At 40.4% G+C, this 26,087-nt stretch overlaps 1 protein-coding gene across 2 annotated transcripts in view; it reads right to left on the minus strand.

Annotated features, from left to right (window-relative positions):
- ZSWIM5 (zinc finger SWIM-type containing 5) overlaps positions 1–26,087 on the minus strand; it is a 121,104-nt gene that overhangs the window by 70,251 nt on the left and 24,766 nt on the right. The window contains exon 1 of one of the 2 annotated variants that reach the window (XM_082228827.1): positions 1,375–1,423. The exons of the other annotated variant lie outside the window; for it this stretch is intronic. Within the exon in view, the coding sequence (XP_082084953.1) occupies positions 1,375–1,408 (34 nt within the window). The 5' untranslated portion in view covers positions 1,409–1,423. Of the gene's footprint in view, positions 1–1,374; positions 1,424–26,087 lie in introns of those variants that run through there. 2 annotated transcript variants of the gene reach the window in all.

Raw genomic sequence — 26,087 nt, forward strand, 5'->3', positions numbered from 1 at the left:
ACAGGGGTGCCATGGAAAGCATGTAGTTGGTTAAGGGAGCCGTGGACCCAAAAAGGTTGAAAAATCTCTGGCTTAAACTAATGGGAAGCTTTATCTAGCATTAATTTCATACAAAGGAAGTTTATTTAAGCATTTTGCTGTAAAATGGGAAGCTCTATTCACTATTTACTCCAGTAGCAAATAAAGAATAGAACCTCATCACTCAGAAGGGGGAGGCTACGTACTCTTCCACCACTGGGTGATAGAAGCAACAAGCATTTCCCCATCCTACCAAGAAGTAGAAGAGAATATTGCAGTTCCTGCCCAGCTGGCTCAACATTAAGCTATTGAAACAGTAAGCTATTGCCTACACTAGCCTTCCCCAAACAGGTGCCCTCCACATGTTTTGGACTACAATTCCCATCAGCGCCAACCATCATGGTTTGATGATGGGAGCTAAAGTCCAAAACATCTAGAGGGTACCAGTTTGAGGAAAGCTGGTTTACACTGACGAGAAATAGCTCTTATTCGTTCAGAAATAAGACTTTCCCAGTCTTATGCCTCAATTGTAGGGAGCTGAACTAGATGACTCTCAGGATCCCTTCAAACTCTTTAAATCTATGATTCTGTGTGGAAATATCAGGGATAAACCTGAGCCCTTCTGCATGCAAAGCAAATGCTGTACCACTGAGCTATGGGTCTTCCTCAAGGCCAAGTGGGAACTCTGTATTAAAACCGGCTCCGGCATTAGACCTATTGAGATGAGAAGCTCCTAGTCCTCAAAACCATTAAACTTTTGTTTTAAATCGCAAAACTGACAATCTGAAACACTAGCTTTTTATGCTTCCAACCCATAAATTCAGCTGGGAAGACAATACATCGCAGGCAATTTGCAAAATCTGAATGACAGGAAAGGGATGAACCTTCTCAGAAAGGTCCAAGTAGAATAATGTTTTTTTACAGGATGGCCACAGTTCAGTTACTGCTACAAAAAAATGACAACACAGTATTGCAACCAAAGCAGGAAACAGTATAAGGACTTACAGTATTGTAATCCATAAACAAGTAGTAAAAAGAAATCTGAAAACAGGACTGAAAATCCAATGTGTTTGATAGCTTTTAGGTATGTTTAAAAATATGTACCGGTATACTGCAAAACATTATCTTCAGCGTTCCACAATGATCACTGCACTATTCAACAACAATGGCAGAGGCTTTTACCTAGGCTGAAATAAATGCCTTCTGTTACCCTAGTAGAATTTGACTTTTTTAAAACAGCATCTTTGCCTTGTCACAATGTTTCAGATTTATTGTTGTCAGTCTGCAATGTAGCATACAGCTGGGGAACTGCTGTTTCACAAAATAAGGCAAAGGTGCAATCCTATGCGTACTTACCAAGGAGGCGTAAGCCTTCTTTTTCAATAGGCATTCATAGAATTCAGCTGTAAAACCCCTTGAGATCATCAAACATCTTTTCACAGTTCATTGGATCATGGCCATTGATCCAGAAGTAGGAATGAAAATGGACTTATTTCCCCCTTACAATTTGCTGTGTAATGGAATCAGTCTGGAAGATTTACAAGGGAAGACATCATATCCAGGGCAGCAATCCTAATTCAGGAGTAAGCTCCACTGAATTCAATAGGATTTATTTCTTGCAACAGAATGTACTGCAAAGGTGCTGCCTCTTCTTTTCGCATCAAGTATATATGACCACAGCTTTACCAGAACAAGGAGTTAATACAAGCACCTCTGTAATTCAGAAAGCTGGGGTTACAGAGTCATCTCACCAGTTTGCTGACAGACCAACTCCTACGCTGAAAAATGCTGCAGCTTTCCCACAAGCTACTGGGCAGGACTTTAGTAACCTCTGAACTGTCCTTCCAGTTGCCCTGAACTAAGCCTGCTGCTCTAATGCCTTTTCCACTAATACCACTTTGAGCACAAAGGTGCAGCCAGGACAGGCCTGAAAACAAATCTAATTTCTCCCACTCCCTTACTCCTATGCTTCATTTCATTCAGACTCTTTGGATTAGGCTAACAAGAAGGGTTCAGAAACCTGGAGCAACTCTATAGTCTCCCTGCAGGAAGCCAACATAATTCACTTAACTTCACTTACATGGAAGCCTGTGAGTTTATATCAAACATTTCTATGTGAATGGGAAAACCACAATTCAGGGAGTGCCCCCACAGCTGGCTTCCAGCTGCCAGCTAACCAGACTTCAAACACAATTGCAATTTCCCTCACCCTTACACAGTGCTCAGCAAAAAACCTCTTTGCAAAAGACAAATACTTAGGCTGCCAGCTCTTCCAACATTAAAGCTCCCCCTGCCTTTCTTTCCTTTCTTTAAATCCATAACCACCCGCTTTAAAGCTTTAAATCAATATCCCTTCTTTCTATCTGTATTCAAAGGGGAATTATTCACATTGGGCGCTTTAAAAATTAAGCTAAGCTTCCAGGGCCATGCCAAACTTAAATCACAACAACCTTTAAAATTGGATCAGGGACACAGCAGAGCCCTGTCTGATCCCTGGCCGCAGGGGCCAACGTGGTTTTACTATCAGGAACAAAAATGAACATGGTTGTTCTATAGGCAAAGTGACTCTATATAAGGTGGCCAGTTTAGATTGCCCTGTCTTTTTCTGTTACTAAATTGCAGAAAATATTATTATTATTAGGGCCTTTGCAGATTACGTTAAAAATCTACATCTATATCAATCTCTATTTATTTCTTATTTCTTATTTATTACATTTATATACCACCTTTATCTTCCAAGGAGCTCAAGGTGGCTTTTGTGGTTTTCCTCCCCATTTCATCCTCACAACAACCCTGTGAGGTAGCGGAGGCTAAGAGATGATGACTGGCCCAAGGTCACCCAGTGAGTTTCAAGGCTGAGTGGGGATTTAAACCTGCTCCTCCTGGTCCAAACCCACGAAACAGATGGTTGGCAATGCCAGTACTGAATGGCTGCTGAGCAAGATGGTGATCATGTCTTCAGTGGAAGCATATACCTAGGTCTCCATGTACTGCAACGTAGAGAACATTGCCCAGGTTGGATTAATGTACACTTGATGCAGAAGCAGAAGCAGTTTCGATTGCTGCAGAATGGCTTCTGCCAGCAGTGAGGCCTTGCCAGCACATGATACTTCCACTCAGAGCTCTGCACTGGCTGCCAATTTCCTGCCTGGCCAAGTTCAAGGTGTTACTGTTAGTATATATAAAGCCCTTAACAGCTTGGGACCAGTTTACTTTTGGGATCACCTCATCCCATATTTGCCCATTCAATCACTTAAATCTGCAGAACTGGCACTGGTAGAGGTGCCACATAATACTCGTCCTGCAGTTTTAAGAAATTATTCTTTGAGCAGCACCTAAACTTTGGAACTCCCTGGCTATTGACATCAGGCAGGCATGTTCACTGTACTCTTTCCAGCACCTACTAAAATATTTTTGTTTAGGCAAGCCTATTCAGACATAAGAAGTTACATGTGTTTTAATCTCTTTGTTGTTGATTTTTATTTGTTTTTTAAAATACCTGTCTTTTATTGTCTTTTATTGATTTATTGAATTTTTTTGTCAGCTTCTTTGAGGTTTTATTACAAATCTACACATTATTATAATTTACTGAAAACATATCTAATAGCTGAGCTCAACTATAGGTAGGTACATTTACACATAGTGTCACCATCTATGGGAGTTGGATATCGTAAGTTTGCTAGCTTACCCTGTACTTTTCCATTTTTACACTGTAAGTTTAACAGAATTTTAAAATTCAAAATGTAAAATAATATGCTTTTAGGGGCCCTGGAAATCTCAAAAAACCTTGAGTTGTGCAAAGTATCATGCTCCCACTTAAGCCAATAGGCTTGCTCAGTACCAGACTATGAACACCTTTCTCTGATTAAATATTAAACAGTCACCCTGGTTTTCTAAGTTTTATTAAGATGGTCAGCCAACGGTATTTTTATCTTCTTTTGGGACCTACCCTGCACCCTCCACCTCACAAACACCTGGTCAAAATGGGCCTCCAGCTGTTATTCACTTTGATGCAAAGTCACCAGAACATAAAGCTCCAGGTATAAAATGAGGGTGGAAAGTAAACAGTCAAATGCCACAAAATTACTTTTTAGCATTATTTTAAAATATTCAAATTTTTAAAGTTGCAGCAAGAAAAGCCAATACCCAGACCCATATTGTTACTCATACAGCAAAGCAAAATCACAAATGGCATTAGTATGCCAGCAACAGAACAGACCAAGTTGACAATAATGCCTTTATTATTATCTTTGCTTATAGGCTGACCAATTTGCGAAATAACAGGACAACACAAAAATTAAGCAAATTGCTGCATCTTTGCTTGGGTTGGAGAGAAGGCAAGGCGCAAGCTATTAGGGTCAGCAAGGCTCAACAAATTGCCAGAATCCAGACAAGGAAAAGACCAAGAATAAGCCTTTTACTGTATACCCAAGAACAGCAAGAGGGTAAAGCAGCACAAGCAATGATCGATGCATTTCCGAAGCATAATCGTGCTAGCAAAAAGTTATAAAGTAATAGCCATAAGCATTAGTTTAGAAGAAACTGCACATTTGCTTAGCACAACTGTGATATAAAAGGGATACAGATGATGGGGTTAAGTATAGTCTGTGAGGTGTATTGATTATATAGGAATTTACTTATGCGCTAGCAAACAGCTTACTTTTAAAAATACAGCTTTTTTTTACCCAATATGTTGGCTGAAAGGTGCAGCTTATTCGAGAAAATCCAGAAATCATAAAGCAAAGCCTAGTAATCTTTCAGAGCCCCATACATCAAAGAGAAAGTTCCTTCTATGATTCCTCCAGTCTCCATTTTCCTTACAAAATTTCATATCACATGGTTTGCAGAGGGCCACTATTACAAAGACAAATGTAGATTCTGTCTCTGTGCAAGAAATCCAACTAAAAGGTTAAAGTCTGGCTCTCCCAAAGATTTGTGCAAACATCAGTCGACTTCCAAGCCTTCCTGATCTACAGCTCTTGGTTGTTGGCACTTGCTAAAATCTTGGCCATTAATGCCAGCATGTTGAGTTTGTCCTGACTGCATTACTGTTATAGTTATTGTGTTTTTATCTTTTTTATGATGAAGCACCTTGAGATTGTTTTTATAAAAGGCAGCATAAAAATGAAAACAATAAGGTTTTAAGTCTAGGTCAGGCCAAAGGCAGCCTTAGACACGATGGGCATTATCTGCTGCTAGGTTCTTGAGACTCTCTTAGCTCAAAATCCCAGCAGTGTCTGCAGCACATAGCTGACGCTAAATAAATGCTTAGTAGAACCAAGCAACAAATGTCATGGTACAACCATGCTCATTCAGATTCCCAACAAAAAGAGAAGACATGCCATTATTAGAGGAATTAATAAGAGATATGCCTAGATTACTCATGCTTCAGTAAGAGTCAGACTATAATGGTTAACATAAGAAACTCCCTTCTAGTGAGTCAAACCGCTGGTTCATCTCAGTACAGTGGTACCTCGGGTTAAGAACTTAATTCATTCTGTAGGTCTGTTCTTTTTTTTTTTTTATAATAATTTTTATTACATTTTTCCAAATTACAAATAAGAAAAGGCAGAATAAAAGAAAAGAAAAGAAAAAAGAACAGAAAATAACATCCATTTAAATAACTTATTTCAAATTTCCATTGGACTTCCCCACGTCTCCCGCATAGTGCATTCTTGATAATAAAATCATCAGCAAATTATACCCTTATTTCGTGTTTTTCTTTATATTTTCAATTGCAATTTAAGTTTAAATCTCTTGTTCTCCGTTTACTCTAAAAATATAACCTGATGTCATTTAACCCATTTAAACTTTGGTTCTTTCCCGAATGTTAACAATTTCCTAAATAATTAAACTTCATTACTGGGGCTAACGTTCTAAATCATACGACATCTTATGTTTCATACAACTTATAATACTTTTGCAAATAGTCTTTGAATTTTTTCCAATCCTCCTCCATTGCCTCTTCTCCCAGGTCCCGGATTCTTGCAGTCATCTCAGCCGGTTCCATGTAGTTCATCAGTTGCGTCTGCCACTCCTCCAGTGTGGGCAAATCTTGGGTCTTCCAATACTTGGCGATAAGAATTCTTGCTGCAGTTGTAGCATACATAAAGAAAGTTCTATCCTTTTTTAACACCTTCTGGCCGACAATGCCCAGAAGGAAGGCCTCTGGTTTCTTGGGAAAGGTGTACTTAAACACCTTCTTTAACTCATTATAGATCATTTCCCAAAAGGCCTTCAATCTTGGGCACGTCCACCAGAGGTGAAAGAATGTCCCTTCAGCCTCTTTACATTTCCAACATTTATTATCAGACAAATGGTATATCTTAGCGAGTTTGACTGGGGTCATGTACCACCTGTATACCATTTTCATAATGTTTTCTTTCAAGGCATTACATGCCGTAAACTTCATACCGGTGGTCCATAACTTTTCCCAGTCTTCTGACATGATATTGTAACCAATGTCTTGAGCCCATTTTATCATGGCTGTTTTAACTATTTCATCCTGAGTGTTCCATTTAAGCAGCAAGTTGTACATTCTCGAAATTACCTTGGTCTTTGGTTCTAACAACTCTGTCTCAAGTTTCGATTTTTCCACCTGGAATCCTATTTTTTTGTCTTGCTTAAAAACCTCATTAATTTGGGCATAATGTAACCAATTTTGCACCTTATCCTTTAATTTTTCAAAGCTCTGCAACCTCCAATTACCTCCAATGTTTTCTATTATTTCCCAATATTTCGGCCAATATGCCTCCATATTGGATGTTTTCCGAGCTTTGGCCTCTATTGGTGAAATCCACCTCGGAGTTTTACTTTCCAATAAGTCTTTGTATTTTTTCCAGACCATAAATATTGCTTTTCTGACAATATGGTTTTTAAACATTCCATGTGTTTTCCCCTTGTCATACCACAAATACGCATGCCAACCTAACGAATTGTTAAAGCCTTCCAGATCTAGGACATCAGTATTTTCCAATAAAATCCAATCTTTCATCCAGCAGAAGGCCGCAGCTTCATAATATAACCTTAAGTCCGGCAGGGCAAACCCCCCTCTCTCCTTTGCATCAGTTAATATTTTAAACTTTATTCGGGGCTTTTTGCCCTGCCAGACAAATTTAGAAATATCCTTCTGCCACTTTCCAAAACAATCCACTCTGTCCACGATCTGCAAAGCCTGAAACAAAAACAACATTTTTGGCAAAACGTTCATTTTTATAGCTGCAATTCGGCCTAACAAGGATAGTTTCAATCTTGACCAGATTTCTAGATCTTTTTTAACTTCTGACCAACATTTTTCATAATTGTCTTTAAATAAATTCAAGTTCTTGGAGGACAGATTGACCCCCAGGTATTTCACTTTTTTAACAATGTTTAGTTCTGTTTCCCTCTGAAACCCCTCTGTTTCAGTAACCGTCAAGTTTTTCCCTAACACCTTAGTCTTTTGTTTATTCAACTTAAAACCCGCCACCCGACCAAATTTCTGAATCAATTCCAAAACTCTTTTTGTGCTAGATTCTGGCTCCTGTAATGTTAAAACTAAGTCATCTGCAAATGCTTTCAGTTTATATTGTTTCGCTCCGACCCGTATTCCTTGTACCTGCCGATCCTCCCTTATCATTTTCAGCAAAACCTCCAGGACTGAAATAAACAACAGAGGGGATAGGGGGCACCCCTGGCGTGTTCCTTTTTCAATATGAAGTTCTTCTGTCACCACATTGTTCACTATCAACTTAGCTTTTTGTTCAGAATAGATTGCCTCTATTCCATTCTCAAACCCCCTTCCCACTCCCATCCCTTCCAAGTTTTTCTTCATAAATTTCCAAGAAATGTTGTCAAAGGCCTTCTCCGCGTCAATAAAAATTAACACCGCTTTGGTGTTAATATTTGTTTGTAAGAGTTCCAAAATATCGATAATGTTCCTGGTATTATCATACAAATGTCTACCTGGGAGAAAGCCTGCTTGGTCCTTATGGATTACTGCATTTAATACCTTTTTAAATCTGTTAGCCAAGACATCCGCAAATATTTTGTAATCCACATTTAGGAGTGAGATGGGGCGATAGTTCTTAAGTTGAGTCTTTTCAGTTTCCACTTTAGGTATCAATGTGATGAATGCTTCTTTCCACGTATCTGGTGCCCTCCCTCCCCCCATAATCTGGTTGCAAACCTCCATTAATGGTTGCATCAAATAGTCTCTTAAAGTCCTGTAGTATTTGGAGGTAAGTCCATCGGGGCCCGGAGATTTGCCTAATTGCATATTCTGAATGGCATCCTCGATTTCCTGTTGTGTTATTTTACAATTCAAGATTGATCTCTTCTCTTGAGATAATTTTGGTAGGCCATTATCTTTCAAAAATTGTTCTATCTCGGTTGCCTCCTCGGGTTCTTGTGTGTACAATTTTTTAAAATATTTCTGGAAACACTTTCTAATTTCTCCCGGTTTCTGAAAGTTTTTCCCTTCAACTTCTAAGTTGGTAACGTAGTTTAATTTTTGTCTCTTTTTCAACTGCCAAGCGAGCAGTTTCCCACATTTGTTCGCAGATTCAAAAGATCTTTGTTTCATTTGTTTGATTTTCCATTCCACTTCTTGGTTAATCAATTTCGCATATTGTGACTGGTGAAATTTGATTTCTCTTAAAGTCTCTTTTGATTTTGGATTCACTCTTAATTTTTTCTCTCCATCACTTATCTTCTCCAATATCTTATCTTTTTTACTATTCCAAAGTTTTTTCTTGATTGTATTCTGTTGTATCAGAAACCCTCTCATAACAGCTTTACTTGCGTCCCAGATAATTCTTTTTTCCACCGAGGTATTCAAGTTGATTTCAAAATAGTCCTTTAGAGTTTTTTGGGCCTTCTTTACGATCTCTTGATCTCTTAACAGGTTGTCATTCATTTTCCATCTGAAGGAGTCGGCAGTAGTAAATCTCATTTCCATTTTCAAAGCGTTATGGTCGGAGCAAGTCTTTGGGCAGATTTCTATTTTTGTAGTCTTAGGTGCCAGCCCTCTAGTTGCCCAAATTTGGTCGATTCTTGTCCATGACAGGTGGGCCTCAGAAAAAAATGTTCCTTCTTTACCTAGGGGGTTTCTCGTCCTCCATAAATCAATTAAGTCCATATTGTCAGTTAGTTCAAAGAAAGTTTTTGGTAGTCTTCCGTCTTTAGTCAAATTCTGATTCTGTGACTTATCCATCAAAGTAGAGACGACCCCATTCATATCTCCCATCATAATGATGTTGGAGTAGTCCAGATAGTCCAGTAATGTCTCATGCAGCTTCTTATAAAATTCTGATTTCCCCTCGTTTGGTGCATAGATTCCTAATATCAAAACTTTTTCTCCTTGGATCAGAATTTCAATAGCCAGGATTCTTCCTTGTTCATCTTTAAACAAAAATTTTGGTGATAGATTCTCTTTGGCGTAAATCACCACGCCTCTCTTCTTAACTCTATCTGATGAAATAAATTCTTGGCCTAATCTTTTATTTGTTAACACCTTCCTGTGTAGCCTGGTCACATGAGTTTCTTGCAAGCAAATTATGTCCAAATTCTCTTTCTTTAATATATGGAAAATCCTTTTGCGTTTTTCTGGGGAATTCGCGCCATTAATGTTCCAACTATAGAGCTGCAGAGACATCCTGTATCAATCTGTTGTTACTCTTGTTGGGTGTCTTCTTTTTTGTCCAAATCCGAGGGTGGTGGCTCTTTTCCTAGCTCTGGTGGTGGCCAAATAGCTACCGCTCCTTTCTGCAAGTCTTCTCCGTGGTCGTGTAGGAACTTCTGGCTATCCTCTTTCGTTTTGATTTTTATCTTCTTTCCTTTGTATTTGAACGAAAGGCCTTGTGGAAACTCCCACCTGTAAGGTATTCCGTTGCCTCTCAAAAGTCCAGTTAGGTCAGTGTAGTTAGATCTTAGATCCAGTAATTGTTTAGGTATGTCCTTGTAGATTTGTGCTCTTCTGTCCTGGATCTCAAGTGCTTTATTGAAATGTAGGTCGAGTAGCTTGTCTCTCTCCTGCTTAGTCCTTAAGATAATCAAACAATCTCTAGGTCTGTCCTTCCCAGCCGCCCTTCCCAATCTAAATGCAGTTGTTATTTTAAAGTCTGTATCTTCGTTTATACCCCAGAATTTAGAGAATTCTTCTGTCAAAAAGCCAGTCAAGTCCTCTTTCTCGATCTCTGGGATAGAGCGTAATCTCAAATTATTTTCCCTGTTTCGCAGTTCCACCAAAGACAGATAGGCCTGCTGGTCAGTAATATGTTTATGGAGTGGCCTTACCTCTCCTTTCAGTTCCTCCACTTCTTTAGTTACTGCTTCTACTTTCTCATTCGCAGCCTCGGCCAATTTTCGATTTTCAGATACAACGTCCTTTAGGTTTCCAATATCTTGTGAATGCTTAGCCACCTGTTCAGAAAGTTTGTTGATTGAAGATGTGGCTAAGTCAATTTTTGCAGTTTGATCATCCACTTTTTTGTTCAAAATTGCAAATTGTTGTAGCATTTCCTCTAGAAGAATGTTGGATCCCCCAGCTGCCATATCTTCACTTGTTAATTGTTCTGGTTCTTCAGCTGGGGTTGTTGGTAATGGTACAGCCTGTAATACCGCAGGGACTGAAGATCTACGGCCCTGGGAAACCAAAGTTGTTTGTACCAATTTGCCTTTCCCTGCTTTCGACGCAGCTCTTGTTTTTGGTTTACCACTCATTCCACACTCATTCCACACCTGTCTTTGGATTCAAGGTCAAACTGTCCAAAGTTCCATGGGAAAGACAGGCCTCAGAGTGAGTCACCAAACCACAGAGAGACAAAACAAAGTCAGTTCTCAGGAAATTGTAAATCCCAAACTCCACTAGAGGGAGTATTGTTCAGTTCATGAAAGAAGAAACAAAGTTTCCGTCGCCATTAAAGTTCCTACAGTTAGTTAGATTAATAAATGTCTTTAGAGAAGAACTTTTCCTTCTTGCAGAGCCCTCTCAATTTTGCCACAATAGTTTCCTAAAAGGTGCAAAATACAGTTGCTTAATTGTATCCACCGGTAGTGCCTCTAAATATCTGTTTCAACTTTGTAAGTGTATCCACAACACAACTTTTTGCCCGCTGCAAAGTCCGGGACTAGGGATTTTCAAGTCTTTAAAGTTTTGAAAATTTTAGCGGAGAAGAAACCCCAAGTAAAATAGACACAGTCACAGAAAAATAAAGATAACTTGCCTTTCCCTTCAATTTCCGAATTTCTCCAGACGTATGCTGTCTCTCATTTAAAAGCCCTTTTGTACTGCTTCCAGCTTGTCAGTTTCTTTGCCTTTGATCATTAAGCACCTCCGGGAGACGGACTTCCTTTTTCTCGTCTCCCGCTTTCAGCCGAATTCACGAATTTGTAATCCAATCTCAAATAAATCCTACTCACGAGTAGTTACTTTGTAATCCAATGTAAAGGAAGAAAGGTCGGCGCTCATCGGTAGCAGCTGCGCGGCTTCACTCCCGCAGAAAGAGCGATGAATCCACAGCACCGCTTCCCCTCCGCGCTTCCGGAGCCCCTTACGGGGTCCCTTCTTCGTTTTGGGGGTCGCTCTCGGTGCCCGCCGGATCCCACGGCCACGAGCTCGCTCTGCTCGTGGTTTAACTTAATGGGTCGTCGCTTCGCCGTAGCGAACAACCCTTTTCTGCGGAGCCCCTCTTTGCTGCGCAAAGAGGACCGCCATTACACGTTTCGCGCCGCCTCCGGAAGTCCTCTGTAGGTCTGTTCTTAACCTGAAACTGTTCTTAACCTGAAGCACCATTTTAGCTAATGGGGCCTCCTGCTGCCGCTGCACCGCCACTGCACGATTTCTGTTCTCATCCTGAAGCAAAGTTCTTAACCCAAGGTAATCTTTCTGGGTTAGCGGAGTCTGTAACCTGAAGCGTCTGTAACCTGAAGCGTCTGTAACCTGAGGTGCCACTGTATTTGTCTAGGACTGAAAGCAGCTCTTCAAGGTTTCAACCAGGAGTCATCCTCAGCCCTATCTAATGAAATCAAGGATTGAACATGGAAACCTGCATGAAAAACTGAACTACAGCCCTCCCTTCAGTTGCCCCTGCTGAGCTATTACAAAGCCACATTTTGCAATAACTGCAAACTGCAGAGGCAGAGCCACATACCCTATGTGCATTACACAAACTATCCATATGTTTCATTCTTTTAAGGGGTTCTTGGATTGCATGAGCTCCAACTCTATTATCATTTTCTCACCTCATAACTTTCAAAGCAATTTTTCCAGCAGGATTTGTAACCCAAACCTAATTATTCTTAAAGGCCATGCTGTGCAAAGCATAACAAAGAATAGGACAGGTGAAACTACAAAATGCCAAAGGAAATGGAACAAAGCTACATCTTGAAATCCTATCTGCTCATTGTACTAATGGAGATAAGAAGCGTATTTCCAACATTCAACAGCAGGGAATTCACACGCCAGGGGAATAGAGAAAGTCTCTGAAATATCATTGGCAAGTTAAGAAAACTTTAAGTCTTACGTTTTCAGCCAAGTATCACTCAGCAGCCATTAAACATATTTTTTACCCATTAGCGGAACATTAGAAATTCCATGAATTTGAAGTTTATTATTTCCATGGTTCAGTTTATACAGTACTTTTTATGGGATTTATATCTTTTGGCTGAACTTCCCCAGGCATAAATAAAACCATTTACTATGCTGGCTAGTGCACAGGAACATATGACTGGCACTTTTATGCATGTTGGCTTAAGAAGGAGGATTAAAGGAAGGGCCAGACACATCTGATATTTGCTTTTAAAAGCATTTAATAAACCTGTGGTTAGCTTTTCAGACAAAAAACTGGGCAAACACATGGATCCTTGCACCTTCTCAAGGCCAATTCAGATGTAACTAATTCCTGCACGCCACACATTTTCCATGTAGGAACCAATATGCAACACATGTGTCATTACTGCATACACCCATGTAGTTAAGTTGCACGTATACATGCTGTAGTGTCAATAATTGTTCATGAAAATGAACCTCTTCAGTGGACTGGTCTAGGCGCCAGATTGATAGTGGGGTGCAGAGGTGCCAACTTGAATAAAATATTGGGGGTCCAGGTAAGCCCTGCCCCACATAATCGATCACATGACACAGTGCACACACACCATTTGAATGGCAATCTTATCAACTTTGTGGGAGTTTGGCCCCCTCAAATATTTTATGGGCGGGGCTGGAGCCACCTTGGCCCCTAGGAGTTGGCTCCTATGGTGGGGTGCATTACTGAAGTCTTGGCTGAATTGTTCACATGTTCATGAGTTCACATGAGAAAGATGTTATTGGTGTATCTCAAGTACAGGAAAAGCTTTTGAGGACAGGTGTTGAGAAAGTGGTGTTCCAAGTGTGCTGTAAAGATGTTGGCAAGTTGTGGGGCCTTGCAAATGCCCATGGCAGAGCGACTGATCTGAAGATATCTCTGCAACTGACCTTAGAGTCCTCATCCTTGGACAAAGGAACTGCACTGCATTGAACACAGGAAGACAACAACATGGAATTCCCGAATTACAATTCATCAAGAGGTTAGATGCTATAACATGCGGAATGATTCTGGACAAAATGTGTTTTAAAAATCACATTAAATGTGTTAATTGGATTACCAAAGCCAAGGTATCTATATTATCAATAGCAACTGTTTTGTGTGTGTGTGAATAGGACTGTTAATTACACGGTTATCACTGCTTGTGCTTTCTGCATTTTCCTTCTGACCCCACTGCTGAGAATCCTCCCCACTCACCAACCATTTGTATATCTTCCTGTAACTCAGGGTAACACTTCATGCATCCAGTGCAGCGGACTATAATTCACGACAGTTTATGCTAGAATAAATTTGTTAGTTTTTAAAGTACCACAAGACTCTTCGTTGTTTTTTTGCAGCAACAGACTAACACAACTACCCCTCTGACACCTACTTATGAAGCAGCATCCATGTTAACCACATCTGAGTAGTATTTAAACTATAAAAAGAATAAAATGATGGCCCCAACAAAATAGTATTTTGTAAACTTTCAGCTCAGTTTCCCCCAGATAGCACTAGCAGTGTGCATACCACAAAATAGAGAGCAAGACTACAGAAGTTGCCAACTTGTTAAACAAATTAAGAGAGATGACTGGAATGAAGTATGAGATTTTAGGATTATGAACTCCCTCTCAGCCCCTCCCTTCTCACACATGGGTTTCTTCATCCTCAACCATGGCTATGGTTCCCTACCCTGAACCATGGATATTCACCACTATTATCACTAACCAGGGTGAACTCCTAACCTAGGATTCAAAATAAAGTTCTGAAGGTTGTTGCAAATCTTAGGTTATATCTCTCTTCTCCAGGTGACAAATGTACAACACAAAATAATTGTTTGCACTAACACTTTAATATTAATTTGGGGCTCTTTGACCTTAACTGTCACCATTCACCAGCTTACGCTATCTGTTGTAGCAGGCAGAGGGATTTATTGGCATGTCTTATCACATACTCTCCAACTGTCACCATTCACCTACTGCAGTTCCAATTTTCTGTCTCCTGTCCCAGGTGAATCATTGCCAAAGTAAAATCCTGGTTTTCTCCTCAATTATATTTTTAAAACAACAACAACAACAAAATATTAAGCATCCAGGTACACATAAGCACAACTCTTCCTATTTCCTTCTTTCCTCCAAATACATTATTTCTCTCTCAAGAGTGTGCTAGGAAGGGCAGGGCTTTGCTTGAGGCACTGCACACATCTTATTTTTACTTCCTACCTAGCAAATTTGTTGACTGCAAAATGCAAAAGGCAGGTGCAAGTACATTAGTCGCTGCTAAGTAGAATGTGCTAATTTGAAGACAGTTCCTGTCCTCACCAATGGCTAGAAGGCAGAAGAGGAAAAAGTTATGAGAAGAGATGCAGCCTTCAAGGGAAAAAAACAAACAATCTCCCCTTGATGACTAGCCATCTAGCTATACCTTGGAACACCTGGACAGAGAACCAACCACTGGGGAGGCAACCCTGGTTGCAATTGTGAGTAGGGCCAAAGATTAGGTGTATGATATAGGTGTACATTTCCAAGTTGGTTTGAATCAGTGGCTACAGTATTATTGCTGTTACGTATTTTGATTTCTTCTCCGCCCTCTACTTTAAGGTCTCAGGATGGGTTACAACAATTTAAAATTCCATATTAAAAACAGTTCAAAATAAATTACAATCACAGTAATAGAGTGGATCATCAAAGCATGTATCTCAGGTGTTAAAGGTCAGTGTAAATAAATGCATTTTCAGCATGAGAAATACACAAAGAAAATGCCACTCTGTGGAGGAGGAAATTTCACAATCTAGGAGATGATGCAAATAATGCCTCCACCTGCACCACCAGCACCCCAAACTTCTCTAGGCAGTGGAACTACCAAGATCAGCAAGTGGAAAGTTCCCCAGGCAGTCCAACATGGTCACATTCATTCATTCATTCATTCATTGATCGTGCCTTTCTACATGTAGCACCCAAGCCAGCTGTGAACGGTTCTGAGACTTGTGGGTATAGGGCGGTATATAAATTCAATCAATCAATATAAAATAAGAGTGACAATAAAAACTGGTGGAAAACAATATAAAGCCAGAATTATTAATTACATAGGAAAGTAAGTCTTGCTTTAGATAGAAGAATCAATTATGGCTTCTGCATATGAAAATCCTGCTCTTGGCACTCTTTGAGAGTGTCAACAATAATGTAGATAAGTGTGATCCACTAGACATTATACACTTGGGCTTCTAAACGGTTTTTTACTAAGACTTCCAAGGAAATAGTTTTAGGTACTGAATTGCAAAGTTGAAAATAGGAGCCAAGTTTCAAGTCGATTATCTGGAGCATGTAGCCTCCAGAACGGCTATTTGATGCTGCTTGTGAGAAGTAATGCAGCATGTGCCTAGCTCAAAGCTCACTTCTGCTATGAATTCAGCAGGGCTGACCAAGATAGTGGTGAGCCATCACCCTCTCAACAGCAACAGTCTTGTTGATCTTAACCAGGGAAGGACAAGGATGGAACAGGGCAGTGATGAAGTTGGGGCCATGTGAGAAAACCAGCAGAAGCACTGGATTAGTTTCACCACTGCACCTACATAACTCTGAGTTGGCTCTCACCCTGCCCTCGTTTGTGAAATGCTGAGAGCAGGGTGTTTCTCCACTTTCAGTGCAAAGAACACTTTTGCTCCTACATTTTGTTCTTCTGAGACACTGGCCATTTTGTAAACCAGCTAATGTTTTATCACCAGACTTGTTACATACTGTTGCATGGACTGCAAAAGTTATCAACAGGCTCTGAGATCATTCCTTCCATGCTGCCATACCTTGTAGCAAACTGTAATAGATTGCTTGGTAAAACTTGCTTGAGATGTGCCTTTTACAGCTTTGGAAGCTGAACCCATCCTCCCATGGTAAGCCAGCAATGACAGCTTTCCTCTGTGATGCTACAATTTAGTCACACAAAGCACTGCAAAGCAATATATAGTTTTGTCCAGAGCTTGCTCTGCTTTCTAGTGCACTGCATCTTTTTCAGTATACCACAATGCAAAGTAAGACACCTGAATCCAGAAATGGGGAGGGGAAATCTAGCCTCCTTCCTGAAAATGGAACCCATCCTTCAATCCGATCCACAATATGGAAATGAGGAACTAATAATAGCAGCAGACTTCTCAAGCTGGCTTCATCCCTTAATCACAGCAGACGTCAGACTGGGGAAGTTGCCATGTGCTGAGTCAGACCGCTAGTCCATCTAGCTCAGTATTGTCTACACTGACAAGCCATGGTTTCCCAGGCTTTGGGGCAGGAGTCTTTCACAACCCCACTATACAATATATATAACACACAAGTTATTTAAAATCACTGCATGACATTTTGGAAGCCAAAATAAAAAGGAACAAGCACCCACTCTTAAAACTTTACAACCCACAATAAAACAACATTAGAAACTACATAAAGGGAATAAGTAAAAGTTCATTTACCCAAGTAAGCCCCACAACGTTGGTGTTAATTGAAAACCTCTGGAATTAATGTATTCACATATATGCTCTGGTAGAAACTACATCAGGCAGCAGTGATCGAGTGAGAGGAGTTGACTGTGTTGATGGCATACCATCATAAATCTTTCTTGCTAGAGAATATCAAAGGGTACAAATACAATTGCATGCACCAATTGAATTGGTCTGCAGTTTTATCATGCCTTTAATGTAAAGAGCATTGCATCCCTTATGTATTTTTTTCCTGCAGCCCTAGCAACTTTATTAAAACACATCACTATTATTTCCATGAAAAATTAGTGGAATGATGACTTATACAAAGCAATTCAAGCCAACTCAAACTTTCTTGCCACAATGTGGCTAATGTCCAAATGGCTATAGACCCCATAGCTCAGTGGTGGAGCCTGCGTATACATCACACATTTAAAGCACACTGCTTCCCCAAAAGGATTCTGAGAGCTACAGTTCTTGCTACCCTTAACAAACTACAGTTCCCAGAATCCTTTAGGGTGGGGGTGGAAAAGCAATGTACTTTAAATATATGGTGTGTATGCAGACAAAGAAAGAAGGCCCCAAGACTCTCACTGGCTTCTAAGCATTAGCAAACACTGTTGATGCAGTGTCAAGCATTTATCTACAGCAGTCTCCTCTGGCTCCAACCTGGTGCCCACCAGTTGTTTTGTACTACAATTCCCATCACCCTTAGGTGATGGAAGCCATCAGCCAGGGAGAGACTGCTATTCTTCTTCTTTTTCAATAAAGCTTCTGCTTTGAACATGTACATTCTAAACCAACTCCAAGGGGATGTAGTCCCTCCAATCTTGATTAAAGCTGATTAACAAATTGAATTTTTTTAAGATACAGAAACTAAAATTTGAATGAGGTTACAATATTCATTTTAAACAGTGAGAGTTAGACTAACCAATGTGCATATACAACATGGGAAGGACTGTGTCTAATGATTGTGGACCTCCAAATTAAGAGTGCATCTGTCCTCCCCGACTTTTTTGTTTTTAATTGTATTTTTCACCAAACAGAAAAGAAATCCTGGGTGTAGGCAGATTTGCTGTTTTCACCTCCTTAAAGAAAGGAGCTGTAATTGAATGTTAAAATGGATGGCAGAGCAATCCTAATCCCGCCCAGAGAATTTGCTGGGAGAGCCATCACCACATCTGAAGCCCTACCTGGGTGGGCAGCTATCTCGTTTTCCCCCTGCGCCAGCTCTAGACCCCACAACCCACATCAACATGGGGGGGGGAGGATTACTCCCTAAGGCATAAAATATTGCTGAACAGAAATATAAAGGATGAGAACTTAAATTAATTTGAACGCAACATGCACTTTTTATGCTTTAAATATGTACTTAATTAAACAACCTACACATGCTTTGCCTATGGTTCAACACAGAATAAAATATTTCAGCAAACATTTTGTTTCAAAGTCTTATTTTGTTATTCCTCTAAGTAGACTCAGGCAAATACTTTTTGGGGATCCAGTTACAGAAACTGAGTGTGTGAGAGAGAGGGGGGGTGGGGGAGAGAGAGAAATTGGTGAATGGTAACACTTCGGTACTTGACACATTCATATAATGCTGGGATCAGCAACCTTTTTCAGCCATGGGCTAGTCCACCATCCCTCAGACCATGTGGTGGGCCGGACTATATTTTGGGGGGGAGAAATGAATGAATTCCTATGCCCCACAAATAACCCAGAAAGGCATTTTTAATAAAAGCACACATTCTGCTCATGTAAAAACACCAGGCAGGCCACACAAATAACCCAGAGATGCATTTTAAATAAAAGGACACATTCTACTCATGTAAAAACACGCTGATTCCCGATCATCTGCGGGCCAGATTGAGAAGGTAATTGGGCTGCATCAGGCCCCCAGGATTTAGGTTGCCTACCCGATAGAATGTCTGTCTTTCTGGGAAACGAAAGATTGATATTGTGATATTGTTCACACCAGACAAGCAGGAGAAGCTATCACCAGTCCATTGTCTGGGAAGCCTTTGTCTAGCATGCTCACAGGAACTTGGTAATATGCTAAGGGGGAAAGCAGTCAGTAAAGACTCTGATCTCCTTACTCGAAGCCACCCATGCTCATATGACAAAGGGCTTGAATGATTCTTTGATTGGCTTGATATTAAGGAAACTATCCCTCTACAGGGGGGCTGCCATCTGCAGAGCAGGCCCAATTTTTATCCTTGAGCAAGAGGAGTTGTATTCAGCAGCCAAAACTGAAATATAGAATGTGGTAATTATTTCAGCCAAACTGGTATGTAGCTATTTCTGACTCAATAGACTTTTGCTTCAAATTAAAGACATATTTATTTAGACAGTTGCCAGTTCCTTTATCTTCTTCCACTGTGCAGGGTTGCCTCTCATGCAATTGTATCGTTCTCAGTTTTGAGAGGTAGGAGAGAGCCTTCCAAGGTGTCTGAGACATAAAGGGGCAAAAGGCAGACCTGCTAATGCACCAGAGCCTTATTTGCCCTTTTCACCAGATGGCCAAGAGCTTTCTTTCCACTCCATCTCTGTAGTCCCAGGTTACTGAGAAGGTAAATCACCTGGCCACCATAAACTGAATAAATCTTGAAAACACACAGACACATACCCAACTCAAAGAAGAAGCTTTGCTTTTGCCAACACAAAATAAAGCTGGCAAAATCAATAAAAGAGAACTTAGTGTGAGGGACTATCTTCCTTTAGAAATTGAACTGGCCTCACTTTTTGCGCTTGGTCATCAGGGTGAACCTCTCTGTCACAGTCTCCAAATCATCCAGAGTATGTTTCCCTGCCACAACTCACATGCGTGCACATGCTCCCTCATGCTCACACATTCACAAAGAAGCTCTTTCTGTTGCCATAACTAAACAAAAGACAGAGGGTGAATTGGGCCTCAACAGGGCCCCTCCCTTTAATGAATTTAATTTCAGCTCAAGTGAATATTCATAAATTACTCCTGCTCTACTTCGCAGAAAACATTCGCCAGCAAACACACACAGTGGGCCCCAACAATTTTGATTACAATTCCCCTTACCTTCATTTATCTTGTATATCTGCTTAAATTCTGAGCTGTATACATGGTCATCCCACCACCACTCACACCAAGGCTGTTTGTTGTTACTTTACTCTTTTATTATAACATTCCCTCTTGTTTCTGCTATTCATTCAGTTTAAAAGAAAAATGAACACGAAGAAGAGAGAGTGTTGTCTGGGTGGAAAATTACATTTGGATGCTTGAGAGGGGCCTGAGGGGCTCTCTGTGGGTTTTGGCAAGAGTCCTAAGCTTGGTGAGGGAGGAACACTGGTTTGATTTCCTCTTTCCTTCCCAGCCCCTCCTGCCCACCCTTTCTTTCCATATTATATATGTCGAGTTGATTTCGCTTTTCTTTTTCTGCATGTGCAAACCACTTGAAGAACAATGGCACAGATTAGACGCCCTCCTTAGGGCTGTTTATGAATGCAGTTGTAGAGTTCAGCAAAGCAGAAACATTAAATACAGTAATTGGACATTTAATTACTAATGAAGCTAGCAACTTAATATTTTTTTCTGAGGGTCTGAAGTAATCTGACAGTCTTCTTTTTTTAAAAAATAGAAAAAGAAAAGCTCTTTCACTGCACACTTAATTACAGTTTCAGATAAGCTTTACTGGACAAAACTATGGGTTTAGAAACCGTTCCACCTTTTATTAAATCAAAATTAAGATAGCATCTGCTTGAGCGTCTAAAAATTGAGTTCAGGCCAAATGGGCAAAGGGAAGCTGAGATGCACAACATTCACACCCTGAAGCAACTGAAGCTGAACTTCCAAAGCAAGGGGATTGAGGGGCAAAGCGTGAGAATGCACAGCAGGCTTCAGCAAAAGAGTAGGCCTCGCCACATATTGAGATGAGAAACCCATTTGGTTAATCCAAACCAGCGGGGTTATTAACAGGGCAGGATCCTGTCCTGTCTATCATGTTGCTGTTTGTATTTCATTTTTCCCCCTGTGCGTGACTCTCTTCACAACTCACTAGGAATCCAAATATAGCAAGCAAAGCCATGGTTTATCCTCAGTTTTCCCTGTGCCTTCAAATTAGTCAATTATTCTTCTCAAGATAATAATGAATATCACCTCTGAGGATTATTATACATCCATTCAGATAGTATCCATAACAGACCCTGGCCTTGTGAATAATGTTTACAAAGTCAAGAGACAAATTACTAAACAAATAATCAAAAATAGTTGAAGGGAAACAACCTTTTCATTTTAAGGGAATCAAAATATGAACTAGGTTACAAAAAAAAAAAGCAAGATATTAGTTGGCATTTAGTTCAGTTTCACCAACGAGATTCTAAAGAAACAGTTTGAATTTATGCCTTAGAAATCACAGGCTAACCAGGAAAATACTCTACAATATTTGGGCATCTCAGTGCTTTCAGTTTCAGGGGATCTCTGCTACCTTTTTACATTGCCCTTAAAGGTAAAGGTAAAGGTACCCCTGCCCGAACGGGCCAGTCTTGACAGACTCTGGGGTTTGTGCGCCCATCTCACATCTATTGGCCGGGGGCCAGCGCTGTCCGCAGACACTTCCGGGTCACGTGGCCAGCGTGACAACGCTGCTCTGGCGAGCCAGAGCCGCACACGGAACGCCGTTTACCTTCCCGCTGGTAAGCGGTACCTATTTATCTACTTGCCCCCGGGGGTGCTTTCGAACTGCTAGGTGGGCAGGCGCTGGGACCGAGCAGCGGGAGCGCACCCCGCCGCGGGGATTCGAACCGCCGACCTTTCGATCGGCAAGCCCTAGGCGCTGAGGCTTTAGCCCACAGCGCCACCCGCGTCCCCCACACCACCCGCGTCCCCCACATTGCCCTTAGTGACTCCTTAAAGCCACATGTTTGTCTCTATTCACAGAGTTCTTTACTCAACTTCCACGTATTTAGAGAAATGTGAGGTTATCCCTAAGGACTGATGAACATAAAAAATAAACCTTACCGGCCCTAGAACTGTCCAGAAAAGCTTAAAGTGAATGGTGGTGAACTCACTCCGACATTTTTCATGTGTCTCACTCTGAAATCTTTGGCTCTAATCACCATAATTAACACGATTCACAATTATACAGTCATACCTCGGGCTGCGAATGTGATCCGTGAGGGAGGCATGTTCGCAACCCGCAGCACCGCATCTGCGCACGCGCATGATGCAATTCGGTGTTTCTGCGCAAGCGCAAGCGCCGAAACCCGAAAGTAACCTGTTCCGTTACTTCCAGGTTTGGCGCAGTCCGTAACCTGAAAACGCGCAACCCGCAGTGTTCACAACCTGAGGTATGACGGTATACAGATCTGACCCAAATATATTGGCACCTAAAATAGAAAATCCAAATGATGGGGGAAATGAGTAATGGACAATCTTGACTGAAAACATGACTCAGATTTGCCACCCAAGGCAGTTGCCTCACTCAGGCCTGTAAAACTGACCTATTAAAAGACTGCAGGGGAACAGAAAGAAAGAGTGATAACTTGAGAACACTTTGCTCATATTTATTTATTTCATAAAATTTATACACTGCTTGATTATAAAAATCCTCAAAGCACTTTAAAAAACAGTAAAACAAGAAAATAAATAAAAATCTACAACCATATTTAAAATCATATAAAAGTTAAAATGCTAAAACATACTAAAATTACCACAACTTTTTAAACATCTGAGTAGGCTTCAGATTTTACTTGAGACACAAACCTACTCAGTTACCCAACTGAAAAGTTATGACCTAAGACTTTTTATTTTCATATATTTACTCTCTTCTTTAAAAACTACTATTCACAAGTGACTAAGCAAATTGGATTTTGTTGTGTCTGTGTGTGGTTATTGTTTTTAAACACAAGAAACTGGCAGGTGAGGAACATCTCTTTCTCTCGTTCAAAACCAAGCCACTGGAAATCAGCCAACAATACCATGCAAACAAACAAGAAAGGAATCAAATGACAATGCAAATACACCGTAACTAGAATTGGGGAGCGGGGGAGAGAAAGAGAACATTTGTACAGTATGCTGAATCTTCCTGTTAATAGTTCAATTTAAAAAATCAATAAACTCTTGCAAGATGAAAATCAGAATGTTAAAAGGACTTTATCCTCATACTATGTGAAAGTCAGTTTTGGGATTCTTGACATTACAGACAACTTTACACTTTTTGAGATGGACTGACTTGATGATTTCTTTCCATGTCTGAAGCACCCACAGATAGAAAGCATCCTGCCACATCATGGGTTTATCTAGCTTAGTGTTGTCAACACTGATTGGCAGCAACCTTTCCCAACTCCATTAGATGCCAGGCACATGGAACCTTCGCATGTAGTGCATGAGTTCTGCACTGCAATTGGGCCTGTACCCAGATCTTTAACTCACTCTTTTATGCCAGAATGCAAAGCAGGACTGCTAAATTTACAGAAGCCACCATCCCCAAAAAAGCTAATTAGGCGTGGAGACAAATCTACATCAGTGCTGCTTTTTACATTACAGTTCTAATTTATGGAAGTGCCCCAGTAAGTCACTCTTGTGATAGAACCCATCACGAGGGAAGGATTTATATTTGTGCCACTTCTGAGGTACTAGGATGAAGAATGCATGAACAAGGGCCAATTCCCCATTTTTGAAAATATAAATTAAGCAGTTCTGTAGAAGTGCCTCCAGCCTTAAGCAAAACACAGATTCATTGTAGTAGAGAACAGTAATGAAAAGAAACACAGCAATTTTTATAGTGTACTAGGTTAAAATAAAGACAATAGAAGCCAAATTTCTCTAGTGGTAAGCTTTTCCTAGTGGTTGGAGGGAATGTTCCTGTTACTAGATAAAGAGTATGTGGCCTTGCTTGCATGTCACTTTAAACCAGTGAAACTTAACTATACAGAATTGGATTCCAAACGCCTTGCAAGTCGAACGTTTTGACTCCCGAACGCCGCAAACCTGGATGTGGCCTTGCCAGCTGCACATAGGCATTCTTTGTTTCAAGAAATCTTTGGCAATATTTGACGGTAGTCAATTGATTGCTCAACTCATAACATCTGCAGTGTCAACTCACCCTCTTAACAATGCATTTACTTGGCTGCAACTTCTGCCACCTTCCATTTGTTTTGGGTAGGAGAGTGCCAACCCAGATTGTTTGCACAGGCCCAGTGGAGAAGATCAAGACTTTTTTTAAAAAATGAGGCCTACAAACAGCTTTTAAAATGCTTACTCAAGCTGCTGCTTTTAAGACCTTTCCCACTTATTGTTAACAGTACTGTAAATGCATTTTCTACAGACTCTAAAATCTTTGAACTTTTCTATGTTATTTTACGTAGTAGAAAGGGGTAAAATAAAATCCCTTCAACTATTATCAGGAAATCCTGATGAACATGTAAACAGGCTTGACATAATTCAGAAAAAGCATCACTGCAAAACTTGTGCTCTTTTGAATTTGCTTCATAAGAACATTTTTTTTCTTCCTGCTTTCTCACAAGCAAGATTACCATGCAATTCTGTGCCAGTCAGACACTATAGCAATTCTTTCTTCTTAATAAATGAGCTGCCATGAATATCACAGATCAACACTTCAGTCTCAAGCAAAAGAGATGGGTTTTACATTTCAAAAAATCCTAGTTTAATCACAGATGTGAGAGAGGTGACAGCAGCTCTTCCAAAAATGAAAAATATTCATGAAATCCCACAGGAAAGGAAAATTGATTTCAGTTTAAATATGATTACACTGTATATTTTAAAAGGCTCACCAGTGCAAGATGGGTCTAGCCACAAGTGTAATTTACACATTTTGTTCTTTTAGCATTTGCAAAGTCACAAATTATTTTGAAGACACTTCTGCAGAGAAATGTCCACAATACCTGTGAAGCAGTTACTCTGCCCTCTGCAGATGAAGGTGTGCACATTTTCCCCATCATGACCACTGATATTCAATTACAGTAGTATACAAACATTAATATTCTTATCCTATAATGCAAAAAGTGGAACTGAGAGACAAGGTTCTTGCTAAAACCCAGCTTTCAAATACAGGAAAACCACCAGACTTTGTTACCCTTGCTTAGCCTGGGTTTGTAGTGCACCCTCACCTAAAGCTGCTGTCCTTTGCTCAGACTCAACCTGCCCTACACTTGTTTGAACTGTCAGTACTGCCTCTTCTGCCTGTCAAGGACCAGCATCACTAAGAGACAAATACCTTTTTAGACTGCATTGATAATTAAAAGGGAAACTAGAATTAAAGTAGAAAGGCGGCAGGCAAATAAGATGGCCAGCTGTAGGGTGCATGTGATGCAAAACCAACTGACATTCATGTGAAAATAAGTTGAAAGGAGTTACACACACAAAAAAAAAAAAAAAACAACAACAGGTAAGTAGAAACTAAGGAAGTAGGCAAAGTGAGAGCCAAACTAGCTGTGAAATGAGAAATCCTCCAAAATATTTATTTTTGTTAAATGCAGCCACAGTGCATGCACACACACACCCTGATCTGGATCAGGCACTAGGGGAGAGGGGTTTTAACACATGCAACATTTTAATGACTTAAATTCTTCCTCCAAAACAAGTGTCTTTTCTCCTCTCTTCAGCTAAAGGCAAATTATTTCTCCTTGTGCTACAGAGCTGACCCAACTCCCCCCACCGTGCTGCTTTTAAACAAAGAAATATTTATTGGAAGGCCTGATGACATCTCCCGTGTCACATCCAGTTTGTCCCAGAGTAAATTGGAGATAGGAGACATAATGGCATCTGCAATGAAAAGAATAGCGAACCATATTTCACTCTGAATATAGCGTGGGCAGGGGAGGTGGTCAACGAAAAATGCAAAATGTGTGCCTGTGGCATTCTGATCTCTATTTTCCCCACTAGGTTCTTTGCAGAAAGGGTGGGGACTTAACACACCATGGCAGTTACGAACAATTATAGGAAATCTCCACAAGCAGCAGAAGTCAACTATTTTGCTTAACAAATATGCCTACCCTGTTTACTTGTTCACCACCACAGAACTAATTCTATGGTTAGACATCCATCAATTAAAGATCCCTAGGAACGTGCCTGATGC

The sequence above is a fragment of the Podarcis vaucheri genome (assembly GCF_965113315.1).
Source record: "Podarcis vaucheri genome assembly, chromosome: 6".
Lineage (NCBI taxonomy): Eukaryota > Metazoa > Chordata > Lepidosauria > Squamata > Lacertidae > Podarcis > Podarcis vaucheri.